Source organism: Haliotis rubra, unplaced genomic scaffold (assembly GCF_003918875.1).
Source record: "Haliotis rubra isolate DU_JTF1 unplaced genomic scaffold, ASM391887v1 Scf22, whole genome shotgun sequence".
NCBI lineage: Eukaryota > Metazoa > Mollusca > Gastropoda > Lepetellida > Haliotidae > Haliotis > Haliotis rubra.
The window spans coordinates 453,630-474,821 of NW_025766225.1; the positions used below are offsets into that span (position 1 = coordinate 453,630).

The 21,192-nt window shown below is 45.9% G+C and overlaps 1 protein-coding gene across 1 annotated transcript in view; it reads left to right on the top strand.

The window, feature by feature from the left end:
* LOC124277277 (von Willebrand factor A domain-containing protein 8-like) overlaps positions 1–21,192 on the top strand; it is a 70,982-nt gene that overhangs the window by 41,554 nt on the left and 8,236 nt on the right. Inside the window, 16 exon segments of the mRNA XM_046712932.1 lie at positions 437–575; positions 1,103–1,320; positions 3,141–3,260; positions 4,363–4,433; positions 5,091–5,216; positions 7,352–7,416; positions 9,620–9,768; positions 10,438–10,636; positions 11,425–11,506; positions 12,157–12,361; positions 12,800–12,917; positions 13,696–13,805; positions 14,742–14,788; positions 15,055–15,163; positions 16,519–16,644; positions 17,752–17,910. Of these exon segments, the coding sequence (XP_046568888.1) occupies positions 437–575; positions 1,103–1,320; positions 3,141–3,260; positions 4,363–4,433; positions 5,091–5,216; positions 7,352–7,416; positions 9,620–9,768; positions 10,438–10,636; positions 11,425–11,506; positions 12,157–12,361; positions 12,800–12,917; positions 13,696–13,805; positions 14,742–14,788; positions 15,055–15,163; positions 16,519–16,644; positions 17,752–17,910 (2,043 nt within the window).

Consider the following 21,192-nt stretch of genomic DNA (forward strand, 5'->3'; position numbering starts at 1 on the left):
AGACTCAATTATTTACAGACCGCCGCCATATAGCTGGAATATTGCTGAGTGCGGCATAAAACTAAACTCACTCACTCACTCACTATGTTTGTTTGCTTGTTTGACATGTACCTATACATGATCAATTTCTGTGAGACCTATGTTTGTCATGTACCGAGGTGTTCAACTTCTGTTAGAATCAGTTCGTGTATATTTATCATGTACCTTAGACAATCATCCTCTCTGAGAACCTATGTTTGTTTGTTTGTTTGACATGTACCTATACATGATCAATGTCTGTGAGACCTATGTTTGTCATGTACTGAGGGATCAACTTCTTTTAGAATCAATTCATGTTTATTTATCATGTACCCTAGAGAATCAACTTATCTCAGAACCTATGTTTGTCATGGACCCAGAGGATCAACCTCTCTCAGAACCTATGTTTGTTGTTCAGGGTCCAGTTGCTATGTATTTGGAGACCAAGCCTCTCGACAGAACGGAAGCCCGATCAGCCGTGTTCACAGAACAGGAGGCATACTGGCAGCTGCCCATAGAGGAGATGAACATTATCTGTGATGTTGCCGTCAGCAAAGGTACTTGATACGAAAACAATAGGGACAGCCTAAGCTGACATGCCTTGATGTAACTGAAATTCAGTTCAAAGTGAAACCAGACTTTGTCACTTATATAGTACTCAATGTTTCAGAGAGATACATCGCTATTTAATGTTGGCACATAAAAGTAATGGATGTACTTGTGTACCGGTATTGAACATGCTTTTTGGAAATATGGAATGCTATTTCCATGACACATTCTCCCTGCAACAAGTCACACATATTCAGGTTCCACGTGCACACTCAGAATCTCCCTTATGTGTTAAGTTGTATGTTATTGTTTTCATTTTTGTTTTCTTTCATCGATGTGGAGGGAGGGGTGGGTAGCCTTGTGGTTAAAGCCAAAGGCCTGGGGTTGAATCCCCACATGGGTACAATTTGTGAAACCCATTTCTGGAGTCATATGCTGTGATATTGCTAGAATATTGCTAGAAGTGGTGTAAAACCCAATTCACTCACTCACACACTCTTTCATCAATGATCAAATCCTTTTAATTTTTTCCCAGCTTCCCACCGGAGTCCAGGCCAGAACAAAACCGACATGATCTACGTAGCCACAGCTAACCCTATCGGTCTGTACGCCATGGACACGAAGACAAAGACCTGCAACTTTGTTGATCTGTACGACGTCTTCCCCTCTACCTCCGGCTCCTACAAGCCCAGAGTGAAGATACAGGCACTCTCAGCTCCCCTAGACGACTCTGTCATCCTGCATGAAGAAGTGGTGGGTGTTTGATATTCACAACTAAAAATGTGATGTAATGCCCGAAAAACCTGTATTGGTTCTTAGTTTCGAAATTGTGGCCAGCAGTCTGTGCTGGTCATAATAGATGACTAAATGGATCATGTGATTAATGTGGATGACTTTGTTGGTTGATACGGCGTCATCATACCCCGATGACCACATTAACTTGGTGCTCCTAATGGCTGCAAGAGTTGTATGCTCCCAAGGGAGTTGAGATTGAAAATATGATGTGCTGTTGAGATTGACATCCAGTGATCGAGGGAAACACAAAGCGCCTTTGAGCAACTGAGCTGGATATTGGCGCAGTACAAGGATTAGTATGTATGTATGGTTGAATATTGCTGAGCTGGATATTGGCACAGTACAAGGATTAGTATGTATGTATGGTTGAATATTGCTGAGCTGGATATTGGCACAGTACAAGGATTAGTATGTATGTATGGTTGAATATTGCTGAGCTGGATATTGGCGCAGTACAAGGATTAGTATGTATGTATGGTTGAATATTGCTGAGCTAGATATTGGCGCAGTACAAAGATTAGTATGTATGTATGGTTGAATATTGCTGAGCTGGATATTGGCGCAGTACAAGGATTAGTATGTATGTACAAGGATTAGTATGTATGTATGGTTGAATATTGCTGAGCTGGATATTGGCACAGTACAAGGATTAGTATGTATGTATGGTTGAATATTGCTGAGCTGGATATTGGCGCAGTACAAGGATTAGTATGTATGTATGGTTGAATATTGCTGAGCTGGATATTGGCGCAGTACAAAGATTAGTATGTATGTATGGTTGAATATTGCTGAGGTGGATATTGGCGCAGTACAAGGATTAGTATGTATGTATGGTTGAATATTGCTGAGGTGGATATTGGTGCAGTACAAGGATTAGTATGTATGTATGGTTGAATATTGCTGAGCTGGATATTGGCGCAGTACAAAGATTAGTATGTATGTATGGTTGAATATTGCTGAGGTGGATATTGGCGCAGTACAAAGATTAGTATGTATGTATGGTTGAATATTGCTGAGCTGGATATTGGCGCAGTACAAAGATTAGTATGTATGTATGGTTGAATATTGCTGAGGTGGATATTGGCGCAGTACAAGGATTAGTATGTATGTATGGTTGAATATTGCTGAGGTGGATATTGGCGCAGTACAAGGATTAGTGTGTATGTATGGTTGAATATTGCTGAGGTGGATATTGGCGCAGTACAAGGATTAGTGTGTATGTATGGTTGAATATTGCTGAGGTGGATATTGGCGCAGTACAAAGATTAGTATGTGTGTATGGTTGAATATTGCTGAGGTGGATATTGGCGCCGTACAAGGATTAGTATGTATGTATGGTTGAATATTGCTGAGCTGGATATTGGCACAGTACAAGGATTAGTATGTATGTATGGTTGAATATTGCTGAGCTGGATATTGGCACAGTACAAGGATTAGTATGTATGTATGGTTGAATATTGCTGAGCTGGATATTGGCGAAGTACAAAGATTAGTATGTATGTATGGTTGAATATTGCTGACAGCAATGTAAAACAATAAAAATAAAATAAAAAACAACTGAAGACACATTTTTAACCCATTCCAGTCTAGTTTCAGTTACAGCATACCTCCAGACAGTTTTTCTGCAAGGTAATAAAACATCACCAGTTTAATGGCAATGGGTAGCCTAGTGGTACAAGCACTTGTTCATCATGCTAATTCATGTTTGATTCTCCACATAGGTGTATCGTTTATGGAACTCATTTCTCTGATGTAAATTGCTGATGTTTGTGTTTCAGACTAATGTAGTTCTGTCGGTGAATATCGAGAATGGCCAGGTGACCAGGTTGATGAGTGACGCTCTTCCTGAAACACCTCCAGAGAAAAGACGCTTCCCAACATCATCTCCAAAAGTTGTGGTATGTATTAAGCATGAAGTTATACAATATAGTGACCAAATGTGAGCTTCTTTTACTCTGATCCTTGGTTACAGACTTTCTCTTTACATCTAAAATGCAGAAGTTTTAGGCTGAGTGGGTTAGATCGCTGACTTTGTGTGCTGGTGAGGTGAGGTGAAATTGGGTTTTACGTCGTGCTTGAGAATATTTCGCTCATATGACGACATGCATGCGTGTGTATGTGTATGTGCGGCTGTTTGTACTAGCCCAGACTTAAGCTGGTTTTATAGTGCTAGCCCACTGAGATACCATACCGCAGTGAAGCATGAATACCCCACTCAGACACATTATACTGACTCTGAGCCGACCAGTCCTTGTTGTACCCATTAATGCCGAGCGCCAGGTAGGGACCAACAAGTACAATATTTTAGCGTCTTTTGGTATGCCGCGGTTGTGGGATTGAACCTGCGACCTTCCGCTCTCCGGGCGGATGCTCCAACCACTACACCACGGATGCGGTCTTTGTGTGCTTGTGGGTACCTGACACTGAAGAGTGTTCGGCTTGAATCCTGGGACAAAACTACTAGAATCTCAACTTTAATGAGAAAGTGTAAACCTAAATATAACATATGTTAGTTATCGGTATTATTTCATGGTATATTTTATAAAAGAATTTATTAGAATAGAAATTATAGCATTTTTCTTTTATTGGCTTATTTAAAAGTTAGGTTAAAATTGTTGGTGAACATAATGCATTTGTCTAATGTGTTTAAATGCAAAGCATGCATTGTCTAGAGACAGACAGATCTTGAATAGATATCATGACAGACACTAGAACATTCATTAGAACATATACTCATGGAAACAAATAAGGGAACACTTGAAAGTACAGGTGTTCCTTTATTCTTTCCCAGGTTTCTTCACAAGGTATGTATTGCTCTGTGGGTGAAATTCTGGAAATAAAGGAAAGCTTATACTTTCATGTGTCCCTCATGTGTATTTTCATGTCCCCTGCTGTGATATTGCTGGAATATTGCTAAAAGCAGCGTGAAGCTAAACTCACTCACTCACTTTATTAAATCTGATTTAATAAAACTTTTCACTTACTAACTCTTTCCACCAGAATCCGTTTCGCCTGTGTCCTTCATTTGCCCCTGACGGCTACAACACCGTTGTGTTCTACAAACAGAATGGGTAAGACTCTCTGTGTTCACTTGCCTGTCTCTCAACACAAAGCGATGGTCCACATCAGTGATTAACATACTGTGTGGACACCTCGAAGAAGTTAAAGCGCCTTCATGGGTTCAATTCCCTGATAAAATGTTTGAATCTCTGATAAAAGTTTTGAAGTGTACACGCTTTGAAGGACTGATAATGTCTCAGAAACTCCTCAGTGTCCTCCAGGACTTGTGGAAATGGGATAGAACAAGATGTAATATATGTTCATGATGATGGCCAGCAGTCACTCTAAAATGTACTGCTTGCCTTTTCAGTTTTGAAAAGATTGATGCATACTTATGTTCTTTCAGGGAGGAATTGGGGATGATGTAATTATTTACGTATAACAGCCTAATGAAAGGTTCATCAAGGGTTGAGTCAGTGTAGATATTTGCTAACAACTGACAAACTGACCCAAATTCGCTTATTGTTTATTTGTTTTTCATGTCAGTGTTTAAATGGTGTCAGTATTTTACGTATTTAAGGCAAGACTTGTTAAAATTATAAGTTTGATAAATCTATTATGGTTGAAAAAAATAATTAAACACAGTAATTTTTTATTACATTAACATGGATGTCTTGATTTGTGTTTACCAACATTCATGCATATTGATGGAATATCTTACATTTCAGTGGCATTGTGAACTTTCTAAGTGCTTTGGAAGGGATATCTCACTCAGTGTCACTTCCTGTCAACATCCACTCCATACACCAGATAGACTCAAACAGATGGCTGGTCACAGAGTCCAGTGTATATGGGTAGGTATAGCAGATGGCTGGTCACAGAGTCTAGTGTATACGGGCAGGTATAGCAGATGGTTGGTCACAGAGTCCAGTGTATATGGGTAGGTATAGCAGATGGCTGGTCACAGAGTCTAGTGTATACGTATAGGTATAGCAGATGGCTGGTCACAGAGTCCAGTGTATACGGGCAGGTATAGCAGATGGCTGGTCACAGAGTCCAGTGTATATGGGTAGGTATAGCAGATGGCTGGTCACAGAGTCCAGTGTATACGGGTAGGTATAGCAGATGGCTGGTCACAGAGTCCAGTGTATATGGGTAGGTATAGCAGATGGTTTGTCACAGAGTCCAGTGTATATGGGTAGGTATAGCAGATGGCTGGTCACAGAGTCTAGTGTATACGGGTAGGTATAGCAGATGGTTTGTCACAGAGTCCAGTGTATATGGGTAGGTATAGCAGATGGCTGGTCACAGAGTCTAGTGTATACGTATAGGTATAGCAGATGGCTGGTCACAGAGTCCAGTGTATACGGGCAGGTATAGCAGATGGCTGGTCACAGAGTCCAGTGTATATGGGTAGGTATAGCAGATGGCTGGTCACAGAGTCCAGTGTATACGGGTAGGTATAGCAGATGGCTGGTCACAGAGTCTATTGTATATGGGCAGGTATAGCAGATGGCTGGTCACTGAGTCCAGTGTATACGGGTAGGTATAGCAGATGGCTGGTCACAGAGTCCAGTGTATACGGGTAGGTATAGCAGATGGCTGGTCACAGAGTCCAGTGTATATGGGCAGGTATAGCAGATGGCTGGTCACTGAGTCCAGTGTATACGGGTAGGTATAGCAGATGGCTGGTCACAGAGTCTATTGTATATGGGTAGGTATAGCAGATGGCTGGTCACAGAGTCTAGTGTATATGGGTAGGTATAGCAGATGGCTGGTCACAGTCCAGTGTATACGGTATACGGGTAGGTATAGCAGGTGGCTGGTCACAGTCTAGTGTATATGGGTAGGTATAGCAGATGGTTTGTCACAGAGTCCAGTGTATATGGGTAGGTATAGCAGATGGCTGGTCACAGAGTCTAGTGTATACGGGCAGGTATAGCAGATGGCTGGTCTTAGAGTCCAGTGTATACGGGCAGGTATAGCAGATGGCTGGTCTTAGAGTCCAGTGTATACGGGCAGGTAGAACAGATGGCTGGTCAAAGAGTCCAGTGTATACGGGTAGGTATAGCAGATGGCTGGTCACAGAGTCCAGTGTATATGGGTAGGTATAGCAGATGGCTGGTCACAGAGTCTAGTGTATGCGTATAGGTATAGCAGATGGCTGGTCACAGAGTCCAGTGTATACGGGTAGGTATAGCAGATGGCTGGTCACAGAGTCTAGTGTATACGGATAGGTATAGCAGATGGCTGGTCACAGAGTCCAGTGTATACGGGCAGGTATAGCAGATGGCTGGTCACTGAGTCCAGTGTATACGGGCAGGTATAGCAGATGGCTGGTCACTGAGTCCAGTGTATACGGGCAGGTATAACAGATGGCTGGTCAAAGAGTCCAGTGTATACGGGTAGGTATAGCAGATGGCTGGTCACAGAGTCCAGTGTATATGGGTAGGTATAGCAGATGGCTGGTCACAGAGTCTAGTGTATATGGGTAGGTATAGCAGATGGCTGGTCACAGAGTCCAGTGTATATGGGTAGGTATAACAGATGGCTGGTCACAGAGTCCAGTGTATATGGGCAGGTATAGCAGATGGCTGGTCACAGAGTCCAGTGTATACGGGCAGGCATAGCAGATGGCTGGTCACAGAGTCCAGTGTATATGGGCAGGTATAGCAGATGGATACTGTCCTTCGTTCTTTATAATTTAACTTATGTATTATGAAAGTATAACTTGTTTTAGTCACAATATGGCTGAAACATGTGACTTAAAATCGTAACTCACTCACTCACTGGTATTACAGATGGCTCATACTTAGATCAGGGATTGGATATTTGTGTACTCCAGAACTACTACCGGTATTTCAGAAGCAAGGCAAATAATTTGAATGTAAATATTCTTTTTAAAATCTGATAGTACATTGAAGTGTTGTAATGTAAAAGTCATATTGCTGACTAACAGCTACCATGATTGCACTGCCTCTGCTTGCAGCAAGTATGTGATGGAGAGGACAGCCCCAGCTGAGTTCCTGCTGCAGCCAGTGAAAGAACACGGAGGTGAGACACAGATCTACTCGGGGTTAGCGGCACCAGGGATGTGCTGGGGGTTAGCGGCACCAGGTATGTGCTGGGGGTTAGTGGCACCAGGGATGTGCTGGGTGTTAGTGGCACCAGGGATGTGCTGGGGGTTAGTGGCACCAGGGATGTGCTGGGGGTTAGCGGCACCAGGTATGTGCTGGGGTTAGAGGCACCAAGGATGTGCTGGGGGTTAGAGGCACCAAGGATGTGCTGGGGGTTAGAGGCACCAGAGATGTGCTGGGGGTTAGTGGCACCAGGGATGTGCTGGGGGTTAGAGGCACCAGGGATGTGCTGGGGTTAGAGGCACCAAGGATGTGCTGGGGTGAGGGGCACCAGAGATGTGCTGGGGTTAGTGGCACCAGGGATGTGCTGGGGGTTAGTGGCACCAAGGATGTGCTGGGTGTTGGGGCACCAGGGATGTGCTGGGGGTTAGTGGCACCAGGGATGTGCTGGGGGTTAGTGGCACCAAGGATGTGCTGGGGGTTAGAGGCACCAGGGATGTGCTGGGGGTTAGAGGCACCAAGGATGTGCTGGGAGTTGGGGCACCAGGGATGTGCTGGGGGTTAGAGGCACCAAGGATGTGCTGGGGGTTAGAGGCACCAGGGATGTGATGGGGGTTAGTGGCACCAGGGATATGGTGGGGGTTAGAGGCACCAAGGATGTGCTGGGGGTTAGCGGCACCAGGGATGTGCTGGGGGTTGGGGCACCAGGGATGTGCTGGGGGTTAGTGGCCCCAGGGATGTGCAGGGGGTTAGTGGCACCAGGGATCTACTCGGGGTTAGCGGCACCAGGGATGTGCTGGGGGTTGGAGCACCAGGGATGTGCTGGGTGTTAGTGGCACCAGGGATGTGCTGGGGGTTAGAGGCACCAAGGATGTGATGGGGGTTAGTGGTATCAGGGATGTGCTGGGGGTTAGTGGCACCAAGGATGTGCTGGGGGTTAGAGGCACCAGGGATGTGCTGGGTGTTAGTGGCACCAGGGATGTGCTGGGGGTTAGTGGCACCAGGGATGTGCTGGGTGTTAGTGGCACCAGGGATGTGTAGGGGGTTAGAGGCACCAAGGATGTGATGGGGGTTAGTGGTATCAGGGATGTGCTGGGGGTTAGTGGCACCAGGGATGTGCTGGGTGTTAGTGGCACCAGGGATGTGCTGGGGGTTAGAGGCACCAGGGATGTGCTGGGGGTTAGAGGCACCAAGGATGTGCTGGGTGTTGGGGCACCAGAGATGTGCTGGGGGTTAGTGGCACCAGGGATGTGCTGGGGGTTAGTGGCACCAAGGATGTGCTGGGTGTTGGGGCACCAGGGATGTGCTGGGGGTTAGAGGCACCAGGGATGTGCTGGGGGTTAGTGGCACCAGGGATGTGCTGGGGGTTAGAGGCACCAGGGATGTGCTGGGTGTTAGTGGCACCAGGGATGTGTAGGGGGTTAGAGGCACCAAGGATGTGATGGGGGTTAGTGGTATCAGGGATGTGCTGGGGGTTAGTGGCACCAAGGATGTGCTGGGGGTTAGAGGCACCAGGGATGTGCTGGGGGTTAGAGGCACCAAGGATGTGCTGGGGGTTAGAGGCACCAGGGATGTGCTGGGGCTTAGTGGCACCAGGGATGTGCTGGGGGTTAGTGGCACCAGGGATGTGCTAAGGAGAAAGGGTACCGGTACTGAGGCAACAGGCCATCACATTTAATTCATGAATACCTTTCTGTATGGTAATCTTATTCAATTAAGATAATTTGCTTAATATGGTACCTCTCTCTGGAGGCAGTATTCCATGTTTAAATAGATTTCCAGCACCTGATGTGGCAACATGACAGATCAGGCTAAATGACTAAGATGATTCTGTGTTTGTCTCCAGATGACCTCTTCCAATTATGATCGCTTGATTGTCAGTTCCAGACTTGATTTTACAGGATGTCATTATATAGTTAAATATTCTTGAGTGTGAAAGACTGAGAGGTGAAAAGTGAGAAATGGGGCAAGAAGTCTTCCTCTGCCTGTCAGAGTTACTTCCCCCAGGCCTGCCAGAAACCTGTGATCATGGGTGTAAATACCAGGTTCACCTTGATTAAGTTTCTAGAAGATGTGCATGTCTTTGGGCTTCCCTGCAATACTAAGCAAGCAAACCTGTACTGTTCAAACCAGCACTAAACCAGATTCACTCACTCACTAACTCACTCTGTCCTTGTCAGATCTTGACCAGAAGTTGCTACTGACCAGCACCACCCCTCTCAGTGACAGCGTGCTGAGCAAGGCCCTCGAGCAGAAGATATCCAGTCCCAACAGGGTGGCTGTCACTCCCGGAACTTACGCCTCCATATTGCTGGGGTTCCCTGACCTGGTGAGACTGGTGTGGGTGGAGGGTTGAGATTGGGAGGGGTGAAGTAGGATGAAATTGCTGCATAGAGACAGTCTTATAACAGAGTGGAGATACAGTGGTGTATTGGTTAGTGGTTAGCATACTGGCCTCTCACGCCAAAGGCCCGGGTTTGAATCCCGGTGGAGACACCGAAATTTGTGACCTGGGTTTCATACTGTGTTATGTCCCTGGGCAAGGCACTTCATCCACATTGTACTCAGTCCACCCAGCAGTTCTAAATGGGTACCTGGGAAGCGGATGTACGGACCTATACGGTCGCACGAAGCTCTTGGTAGCGGCTTTGACAGTACAATTCCATCAGGGTAATAATGTAACGCCAGAGAACAGCATCATGTTGGATTCTAGGCTCAAAAATTAGCATTATTATTATTATTATTATATCATCCACTGGATAACCAGAATGTTTGATAATGAAATGTTAGCTGTTTTTATTTATTTTGCTGATTTTCTTCTTTTTCTTTTAGCATATCATCTGCCATAATATTAATGAGGCAAAATAGAACCTAACAGCATAGGTTGATTCAAGATTAACTTAAAAGGTAGTTTCTTGTCTATTTCAAGGAATCATCTGGTTTTTTACCTATTGATATAAACCTGTGGTATATTTTACTAATGAAATGTCCATACTAGGAAACAGCAGAAGTTTACGGCATCACACGAGAGCCTCTTCCGACGTCCAGCTCCGAGTCCAAGTCTGACCCCTTCCTGAGTCTGATGTCCAAACCCACTGCCCCTAACCCAGCCTCCACAAACGTCTTCCTGCCGGAATCCGGACAGATCATCAGAGCCCTCCCCACATGGAAGGTCGGGAAAGATATCCTCCCTAAAGGTCAGTAGATATGAATGCACCTATCCTAGGTTTTGAGGTGACTGTTTAAACATGCTTGGGAAGAGAGATTGTTTCTGAAGAATTAGCATGGAATTTAGTCAAGATCAAGTACATTTAAAAAAGTGAAATCTTGTCAGAGATGAATTTAGCAGGTGTTGCTTTTCTTGATCCATGTTTAGACAAAGTCAAAAGTTATTATCATTTTCTATGGATGACAACTTCTTTATTATATTATGCTGCTACGTTTGTCAAGCAAGAGCAGAACCTATACCGACATGTTGCTTCATAATATGGTAAATAAGTTATCATCCATAAAGTATCATATGTTTCTGTTAATTCTACCCATGAAGATCCGGGTTAGAATTGGTTTTCAGTAACCCATGTTTGCTGTAAGAGGTGACTAACGGGATCAGGTGGTCAGGCTCGCTGACTGGGTTGAGACATGTCATCGTATCCAAATTGTGTAGATTGATACTCATGCTGTTGATTACTGGCTTCTCTGGTCTAGACTCGATTATTTACAGTCTGCCACAATATAGCTGGAATATTGCTGAGTGCGTCGTAAAACTCACTCACTCACTCATTCACTCACTCTCTTCTTATTATTCTTCAACTTCTAAAATGCCAATCAAACAGCTTGGTGACTCATATAATTCCTATACGTTCAAAACCTTCATTAAGACCTGATCTGGTGTCAGAGACAAACTTAAAATTCTGTTTGAGGAATGCATGATTATTAACCTAGTTCCTGAACTACCATTTATCTTTGATGTTTTGCTTGTTTACAGACAGTTCTGTGAAAGACCTGAGTGGCTACCTTGAAGTTGCAGATATAGCAAATCACAAGCTCCGATACATTCCAGTTCCTGGGTAATAATAGATTATTCCACCTCTTGCAACTGTCTTGCTCTTAACATACAAACCCATGAAGGTTCGGGTTAGAATTGACCAGCAGCAGCCTATGCTTGTTGTAAGAGGCGACTAACGGGATCGGGTGGTCAGGCTCACTGACTTGGTTGGCACATGTCATCATATCCCAATTGCGTAGATCGATGCCCATGCTGTTGATCACTGGATTGCCTGGTCCAGACTTGATTATTTACAGACAGCCGACATATAGCTGGAATATTGCTGATACAATGACATGTGATCAGGCGCGTAGCAGGCAAATGTTTTTCGTGTAAGCCCGATAGGTTCCAAAGCTTTATATTTAGATAGTATTGAGGACTTGCCCAACTTTCATTGTGATCTTTAGCAAAAATCATGTGTAAGACCAGGCTTTTTTTTTAATAATGGTATCTATGCCCCTGGTGATAACCAAGTCTGGACCACCGATCCCTTTGCCTGTTATGACAAGCATATGGGAAGGACTGCTGGTTAGATTTTTATGGGATGGTGGATGGGGTCATGAAAATGTGACATTGCAAAAAGTATTAGGCGTAAAGTCATGGAAGTCAACAAGTGTGCCGTGCCCTATCATTAAACCTCATCATCCATACGGTCCTCTGTCATGCTTCCAGAGCTACAAGAGTTTCGCCCTACGCATCGTGGCTGTTCAACGCAGCTGACGTGAACGTGTTCATGGCCCCACTGAGTAATGATAGTCTGGTGACGGTAGATATGGGTGGGTGTGTTCGGACATGGGAGACAACTCTCGTTCACCTGGAGCGATCTTTGCAAGAATGGAGGAACATGATTGGCTATCAGGAAGACAAACCACTCCAAGTATGTTCCATAGATTCAGAGCTATATTATATATCAATTATATTGTATATATCATGTAACGAGGTGTTTCCAATGTTGAAAAGCACAGTTTAACCCAGAAAGACATATGTACAGAAATAGATTATGAATTCAGAAAATATCCACCAGAAATCAATCAACAACTAACAAATTGCCACCACCCAGGATATGGCTTACAGTAATAACACAGTACAACAGGTCAATTAGCGTCAATAAATAATAGTCCCTGTACACCAGTCAGTTCGAATTTTTTGGTCGGCATTCAAAAAGAGTGTGAGTAGATAAAGAAGCATACGATTTTATGTGTAAATCATGTGCTTTGTTACAAGTCAGTTCACTGAGGAATGTCTAGAGTTTGTCACAAATGAATGTCTCGAAGGAGGCAGGTTCTCCATTCTCTTATTGTTTCTTGTATTGCAGTTGACAGTAGAGAAGGAGAGTGGGCGTGATGATCATGGGGACATTGACCCCAAGCATGGCAAGGTTGACCCAGACAATAGTCCCCATGTCGGCGGCAACACATGGGCAGGTGGAGTGGGTCAGTACATGCGTCCTCAGCTGACTTTAGCTAGTAGAGTCGTGCTCAGGTTAAAATGTACAGGAAGATGTACAATCAATGGAGAAGTTTGTTATAAGCTCACAACGGTATGGTTACGTAGACTCCCATTGTGAGGCGGTGGGGTAGCCTAATGGTTAAAGCGTTGGCTCGTCATGCCGAAGACCTTGGGTTCGAATCCCCACATGGGCACAATGTGTGAAGCCCATTTCTGGTGTCCCCTGTCGTGATGTTGCTGGAATATTGCTAAAAGTGGCGTAAAACCAAACTCAGTCAGTCAGTCAGACTCCCATTGTCAAGAATAGCCTTCATTATGAGTGAGTGAGTTAAGTTTTACTCTGCTTTAGGCAATATTCCAGCAATTTCAATGTTGGGACAGAAATTAGCTTCACACATTGTACCCTTGAGGGGAATTCAAGCTTTCCTCGGCCAGTTCTTATTGGAAGATCTTAAGAATAACTCCATTGAAATATCGGTTATGGGTGAGAGGAATTCTGTGTAAAGGCTGTGATTGGAGTGATGATAACAGTGATTAGCAAGACTTCTGAGATAGGAGTGATGAAGATGGTGATATCACTTCAATAATGAAGCTTCAATTATGAATGGGCAGAGGGTATTTATCATTATGGAATGCAGATATAATACCCTACATCATAGAGGATGGTCATGCATGTGTGATTTTGAGAAAAGGTGTCGGTTTCTATATATGCAGAAGGTCTACAGTTGATAAAAACAAAATTTACATACACAAACTTTGCAGGTGGTAGTGGCACAGCGGGTCTTGGTGGTTTTGGTGGTCCATACCGCCTAGACGCAGGACACGATGTTCAGCAGGTGCCACAGTGGGAGAAGGATGCTGTTCCTGAGTCTGTGAGTGTATCTCTCCCGTTGCAGCACTCATGAGATGAGGATAAATCTGTTTTATGAAGCATGTGTCAGATATAGGGCAGGGATGGGATGGTTGAGGGAATACAAGGAAAAACATGACTTGGGTCACAAATCATTTGAAGTTAAGCAACGTTGGGCGCGGAGAGTCCTTGGATGGGTCACTGTTTGTCAGCTTGACTTCTGGGAGTTTCAAGGACTTCAGTCCTGCCCCACAATGAAGCACATGTGATACATGTGGTCTCACCTTAGGCAAGTGAGTTTGTTCAAACTTGCCTCTGTTCGCCGAGCAGAAAATGGGTACCCGGTGGGACAAGTCATCTGACTATTAACCTTCTAGCCCCAGGTAGCTTGGGTTATCCGGGGTAATAATAATCAGATTGTAGCGCTTTGAGCATGCCCCTCCGTGGTGCAGAATTCAGCGCATTTCAAATGCCCTTATTATTATATTTATCCTTGGAAAACAACATTAAAAATATTGCAATAGGTGTGTATTCATTTTACCTGTCCTTTATTGGGGACAAGATGGGACATGTGGTAGATGGGGTAACAGATTGACCACAATTTTGGAGGGCAGTAGACAGAGGATTTGAATCATATTGATATTAACATTTTGTTGAAATTGCTATTGCAAATTACTTCAACACAGACATAAGGGGTTTATTATATGGAATGTTGCCCCTTAGATATTTTTCCTTGCCAATCTAAGGCATTATCTGCATCAAACATGATTCTTCTTCTCTGGGAAATTGATGCGAGGTTTGCAGGGAGATAATAGACAATAATGGGGTTCCGAGGTAGGATAGGTAAAGCTACAGGTGCTTGTCATACCAGCTGACTCTGTGCATTCAGTGGTCAGGTTCATTATGCTGAAACATTATGACGAGACTTTATATAATGTTTCATGCCATTCCATTTTAGGTAAGAGAAGCTGCCAGACAGATGAAAGAGAAAGCATTTAAAGAAAGGTAGGAATTCTCAGATATTGATGAAGACATATGTTCACAAAAGATGTGTTTGAATAGACTCCAGTCAATGTAGAACTCCTGGAAGTTCTTTTGAGCAGTGATCGCTGGATACTAGCTCTATATAAATCCAAAGTTATTATTGATGTAGTATATGTTGTTTGATTCCAACAGAGATTTTCACCTTGTGGGAGTAGTGTTAGATAACATAATCATACTGCACTTGACAAAGTTAAATTTATAAGTCTAACTTCCATTTCTGTTGCAAGGTTACGAGAGATTCAGATGAGTGAATATGATGGGGAAACGTATGACAAGTTCTCCAACAGTGTGAAACGACAAGTGCAGTCTCTCCGCGTCATCCTGGAGAGTTTACAGGTCAGTACACATTGGTTAGCTGAGGCTTGGATGGTTGGTTGTGTTGTTTGGGTTGGTTGTGTTGGGTTGGTTTGCTGCTTCATAAGGCTGGTTGGTTAGTGGGTTGGGTTGCTGGTTGGAGGGTGGGTTGTGTTGTTTGGGTTGGTTGTTGTGTTGGGTTGGTTTGCTGCTTCGTAAGGCTGGTTGGTTAGTTGGTTGGGTTGCTGGTTGGAGGGTGGGTTGTTGGTTGTGTTGTTTGGGTTGGTTGTTGTGTTGGGTTGGTTTGCTGCTTCGTGGCTGTTAAGGCTGGTTGGTTAGTGGGTTGGGTTGCTGGTTGGAGGGTGGGTTGTTGGTTGTGTTGTTTGGGTTGGTTGTTGTGTTGGGTTGGTTTGCTGCTTCGTAAGGCTGGTTGGTTAGTGGGTTGGGTTGCTGGTTGGAGGGTGGGTTGTTGGTTGTGTTGTTTTGTTTTTTTGTTGGGTTGGGTTGATGAGTGGTTGTTTGGTTGGTGCTGCAGTACTGCAGTAATCCAGCAAGATTCCAGCTGTATGTCATAATTCACCCTTCAGACTTGAGTTCCTCAGGCCACAGAAATCTATGGTCAGCGGTCTGGATCCTACTTTTCACTTTATAATGTTTTCATGTGACTTGAAGTTTAAAGAGAAGGCCTCGTAAGGCCATTTTGACCACAGGTTCCCCTGCAAGCCAAATACACTAAAACTATGACTGTCATGGCTAGTTTAAAATGTGGGAATCTGTAGCAGCAAGCGAAATTTGAGTTGACAGTGTTTAGGGACCATTCATAATTTTTGGCGCTTTTTTCTATTATTTTTATTTTGTTTTATTTTATTTTATTTTATTTTATTTTATTTTATTTTTTTTTATTTCATTTCATTTCATTTCATTTTATTTTATTTTTTTTTTTTATTTTTTTTTGGGGGATGATGAGGATGATGATTTTAGGGGGACCCATTTTGTTCTGGAGAGGTAGGGGGTCATCAATTTTGTGTCAGTAATTTTGTACATAAAATATTAAAATGAATTAGGCTTAAAATTATGGGAAGGGATGGGGGGGTCATTGATTTTGTACATGGCCTGCAGGGGAAGGGGGGGGTCACTTAATTTGTACATAAATTTTAGGGGGGCCATTCGAACGGTCCCTTAGAAATCTTTTAAAATGACACATCCCAGAGCATGGGGATGAGATGTTGTTAACAAGATTAGTGTTTCTATTGCAACTAGATACATTCCTCTGTACTACTCTCTCATTCTCTACATTCCTCTGTACTACTCCCTCATTCTCTGACTGTACATGTTAGAATGACCCATAGTTTGGTCACTATATAGTGTACATCATGGCTGTGTTTGTTTGTTGCCAGGCCAAGGGTAAGGAACGACAGTGGCTGAAGAACCAGAGTTACGGAGATCTGGATGATTCCAAGTTGATAGAGGGGTTGACAGGGGAGAAGTCCATTTACAGGAGGAGGGGTGAGAAGGAGCCAGAGGTAAGACAATAGAACAGTTCTACATCAAATACAGAGGAAGTATTCTGTACTAAATGTCTCTAATGCAACAAGAGTAAAGAAACATTCTGTGGTAATTACTGTTTCAACTGGGCAATGAGTTTCAAACAGATGACATCCAAGCATCCATGGCTAACTGCTATGGTCATGTGACCAAGGCATCTGACATTGTATCAGAAGGTCTTTGATTCAAATCCTATTGTGGCACTCAGTAATTTATCCGTGAAGGTCCAGGTTAGAATATTGATCTTTAGTAACCCATGCTTGTCGTAAGAGGCGACTAACGGGATCGGGTGGTCAGGCTCGCTGACTTGGTTGACACATGTCATCGGTTCCCAAGTGCGCAGATCGATGCTCATGCTGTTGATCACTGGATTGTCTGGTCCAGGCTTGATTATTTACAGACCGCCGGCCATATAGCTGGAATATTGCTGATGGCGGCATAAAACTCAACTCACTCACTCACGCAGCAATTTATGGCAGCTTCACTCCCACTGTAACATGTTATATTTGGGATGATATTTTCTCATATATGCTGGCTTCAGAATGTTTTGATAACGATGTCTCGTAGTTAAAAGCTGAACCCTGAACTGAACCAGATGCTGACAAATGAATGCTACAGGTCCTCTGTAACTGTAACTCAATGGTATTTGTGAGTGAGTCAGTAGGTGAATGGGTGGCTGAGTGGATGAATTTAGTTTTACAACACTCCTAGGAATATTCCAGCAATGTCACAACAAGGGACATCAGAAATTGGCTTCACACATTGAACCCATGTGGTGAATCAAATCTGGGTCTTTGGCATGACGAGCGAATGCTTAAACCACTAGGCTACCCCACAGCCCTTCCAAATGTCATCAGTTATAGAAACCATCTCCTCAAAGGTTACATTGAATTAGGAACCTTACAGGATGAGGACAACATTGATGACCGATGACAACGTTGATGACCGATGACAACGTTGATGACCGATGACAACGTTGATGACCGATGACAATGTAGAACAGATTGTGTTGAGGTGATGATTACCCTCTGTTCATCAGTATTTAGTTTTTCACCGACTCATTTACTCCATCACTGTTGTTTTAGATGGGAACACCGCAAGAGAAACCAAAGCGGCTCCGCCTGGTGGTAGATGTGTCGGGGAGCATGTACCGCTTCAACGGCCATGACGGCCGCCTGGAGCGTGAGATGGAGGCTACGCTGATGGTGATGGAAGCTTTTGAAAAGTACGAAGACAAGTTCAAGGTAGGCAAGTTTGACAGCAGCTCTCATGGATTACATAGCAGATTGCAGTCATCAAATCATGTCCTGCTAGTTATCAATTACCTGTAGATAATGTTAATCCACTGCGTGTCACATCATACTATGCATATATTCCTCTCATCCCTTGCGTGAAGTCACTTGTAGCCTTATAACAGTGTAAGAATCTACATTGAAAAATCACTCTTTGCAATAAACAAGAGATATTATCCATAAAGTCATATCCTTCATTACTATCTTAAATCACTTAAACCATTTCTGGTGTCCCCTGCCGTGATGTTGCTGGAATACAGTAGAACACGGATATAACGAACTCCAAGGGACCAAGAATTCTTTTTCAGAGAGATCGTCCTTGGGGTACTATTATGCATTTTCCGGCTGAAAAATGTCCTGTGACAGTTGTATCAATGTTTTTTGAATAAAAAGATTGTACAATAAATAAACTCTTTTATTTATTATACGGACCCTACCTCACGGAGTTACCTCCCTTAGCGCATGCGCACCAACTGGGTAGGCTCCTAGACCCGTATCATCATTCCTTCTGCTGTCACTGCCGTGAACAGACGTGTTTATAGAACGCACTTCATGAGCCGGACAGCGCTGAAAGCTACTAAGAAAGCTATGTCTGAGACACCACCTGTATGTATGGTCTTTATTTGCCTAAAACAAGGAACAGTAAAGCTTTACAGTTGGTTGTTTCATAATTGTGACTTTGTATTAATACAAAATACGCCAACTTTCCCGCGGGTTACGCGACGTGTTGCTCTGCCATGGCGGGAAGTTTAGCTGCCCATGTGGTCGTAATATTGGCGATTAAAACCAACTATTACTTTCCGCGGGTAACCTTCACGTAGTTTTTCAATGTTTTCTACGTGTTTATATGCTGCTGGCGCCGCTAACTAACATGTTTGCGTGTTTGTTTCAGGCCTTTTCATGCTGTTCGGCTCTGTGGGGAGTATCCCCCGGGCCGACAGTCATTCCAGTTGCGTGGCCTGTCTGGAGAAGACAGGCCATGAGGCTGACTCCTGCACTATTTGTCTGGCCTTTTCCCCCGGCCCAGAAGAAGCGGGCTGCCGACACCTTGTTCTATCGCTAAATGCGTGGAGGCGGGGAGGGGACCTGACGCAGGTTCCCCGCCTAAGTCCAAACGCAGTGTCAAAAAGGGAAAAAAATCCCGTGGCCCTTCCCCTCTCCTGCCACTTCGAAAGTGGTTTTGACATGTCACTGATGGAGTCTATGTTTCAGCAGCAGATGGACTCGATGAAGTCCTTCGCTCGCGGAGTCGGTTGGAGGTCTCCGCAGGAGTTCCTCACCCACTCCGGACGGGGCGGAGAGTCCGGGTGGGATCGCTGGCTCGGCTCGATCCCTCGCCTTGAGGCGCCTGTAGATCCGCTGCCTCTGGCTTCGATCCGACGCCGGGCTGCTCCGGGAGAGGGAGGTGCTCCCAGTCCCCTCTCGAGCTCGCGCATGAGGGCCGCTGAGTATTCCTGGTATTCCGGTCCTTGGCGCACACCGCCCCCATGAGAGCCGAGGCACCAGTTCTGCCTGGCCTGCCTCCAGCCGCCTCGGGACCGGGTCCACGCGACGCCGCTGGTGCTGACGGGAGCAGTCTGTCTGTTCTTCCCTTCCTGTGGTTCCTAGCGCTAGGCAGTCCACCGGGTCGGGTTAGGGTCCTCTTACGAGGAGACCCAGCCTCTGACTCGGCCTCGGACGCCGAGGCAATGGAGCTTGGGGAGGTCGAGGAGCATGACGGCGGCTTCCGCTTTGCTTCGCCTTGCGGGAGGTCCGCAGAGAATTGCCGAGGGCCTACCCCAGGCCGCAGTGCCTGCTGGTTGCGTGGACTCGACTGAGTTCCGCTTTGCCTGGCGCAGGCGCTTGCCCCTAGGCAACCCTCACAGACGCAGCTCCGCATTCTGCCTTCGCTGGTCTCGGACGGGGTCGATCCCTCTCTGTCTGGTGCCCGAAAGTAAGGTTTGACTTACCTGAACTCGCGGCGGGCGCTACCAGCTTGGGGAGGATTCCTGTTCGTTGTACCAATTGTTGACGAATGTGTTTTCACTTCCGCCGCCTCTGGGGAGGCTCGGCTTCCTCCCGAGCAGCTCGCTGCTCGGCAAGGCGCCAACTCCACCTTTGCCCTCGCGGGCGCCTGCAGGCGCGCGTACCGGACCTACGAGGAGGTCCACCGAACGCCGATGCAGCAGGTGCGGTGGTGGTCCATGAGGCCTACCTCTCCTCGGTTCAGAGGTCGGCCCTGGGCGGAGGGGCATGCTGGCGACGGTCGCCGCATGTCGTGCTGCTCCGGCCAGCTGGAAGTGCAGGCTCACCTCGCCCAGCGACTCTTTGCGGTCTGCTGCGCGCGACGGTGATGTGCGCAGTCATGGGGATGCGCAGGCTGTGGCTGTCGACGCCTAGGTACTCGGCAGCAACACAGCAGACCTTGCTGGCCCTCCCTTCCGCCTGGGAGCCACCCTCTTTCCAGGGGCCCAGCAGGTCATACGGGAGGCTGCCGCTGCAGCTACCTCCTTCAAGGACTCTAAGGCCTTGTTGGAGCACCCGCTGGTGTCTCCGGGCCTCAGCCCCGCGCCACCTTCCTCCGCCGGGTGCAGCCTACACCCGAAGTTCGCCGGCTGGCTTCGGCCGCTTGGTAGGGGTAGGCGGAGGAACAGGTCCGGCCAAGGGTAGGGGCAAGGAGCAGTCCTCGACTAGCTCCCAGCCTTTTTTTCGCTGGGCGCTGGAGGTCTGCCCCACCTCCCGTTGACCCATCAGGCTGCCGCTCAAGCGTGTGTCACGCCCAGTCAGCTCCGCTTACTCGGTCTACACACGCCAGCTTCCTACCCCGTGATCCCAGTGGGAGGCCGCCTTCTCTATTCCTGCCGGAATGGGAGAAGGCTACCAACAACGCTTTGGGTGCTGGCCACGGTCAGCATAGGCCATCTCCCACTGTGGAAGCGGTGGTCCGCCTCGACTTCACCGCATACGCCGCACTCGGTGCCGCCATGTCAAGCCAGGGCGGACATATTGCGCGACGGTTCAGGCTCTGCTGGACAAGTCCGCTAATCGAAAGCGCATTCCACCGGGAGAGGAACAGGCGGGATTTTATTCCACGCACTTCCTCGCCCGGAAGAAAGACGGCGGGTTCCGGCCCGATTCTCAACCTCAAGGGGTTGAATCGCATGCTCGGTACCATCCTTCAAGATGGAGACACTGCGCGCGGTGATCTCATCTGTTCAGCCCGGGCGATTGGCTCACGCCAATCGACCTAAAGGA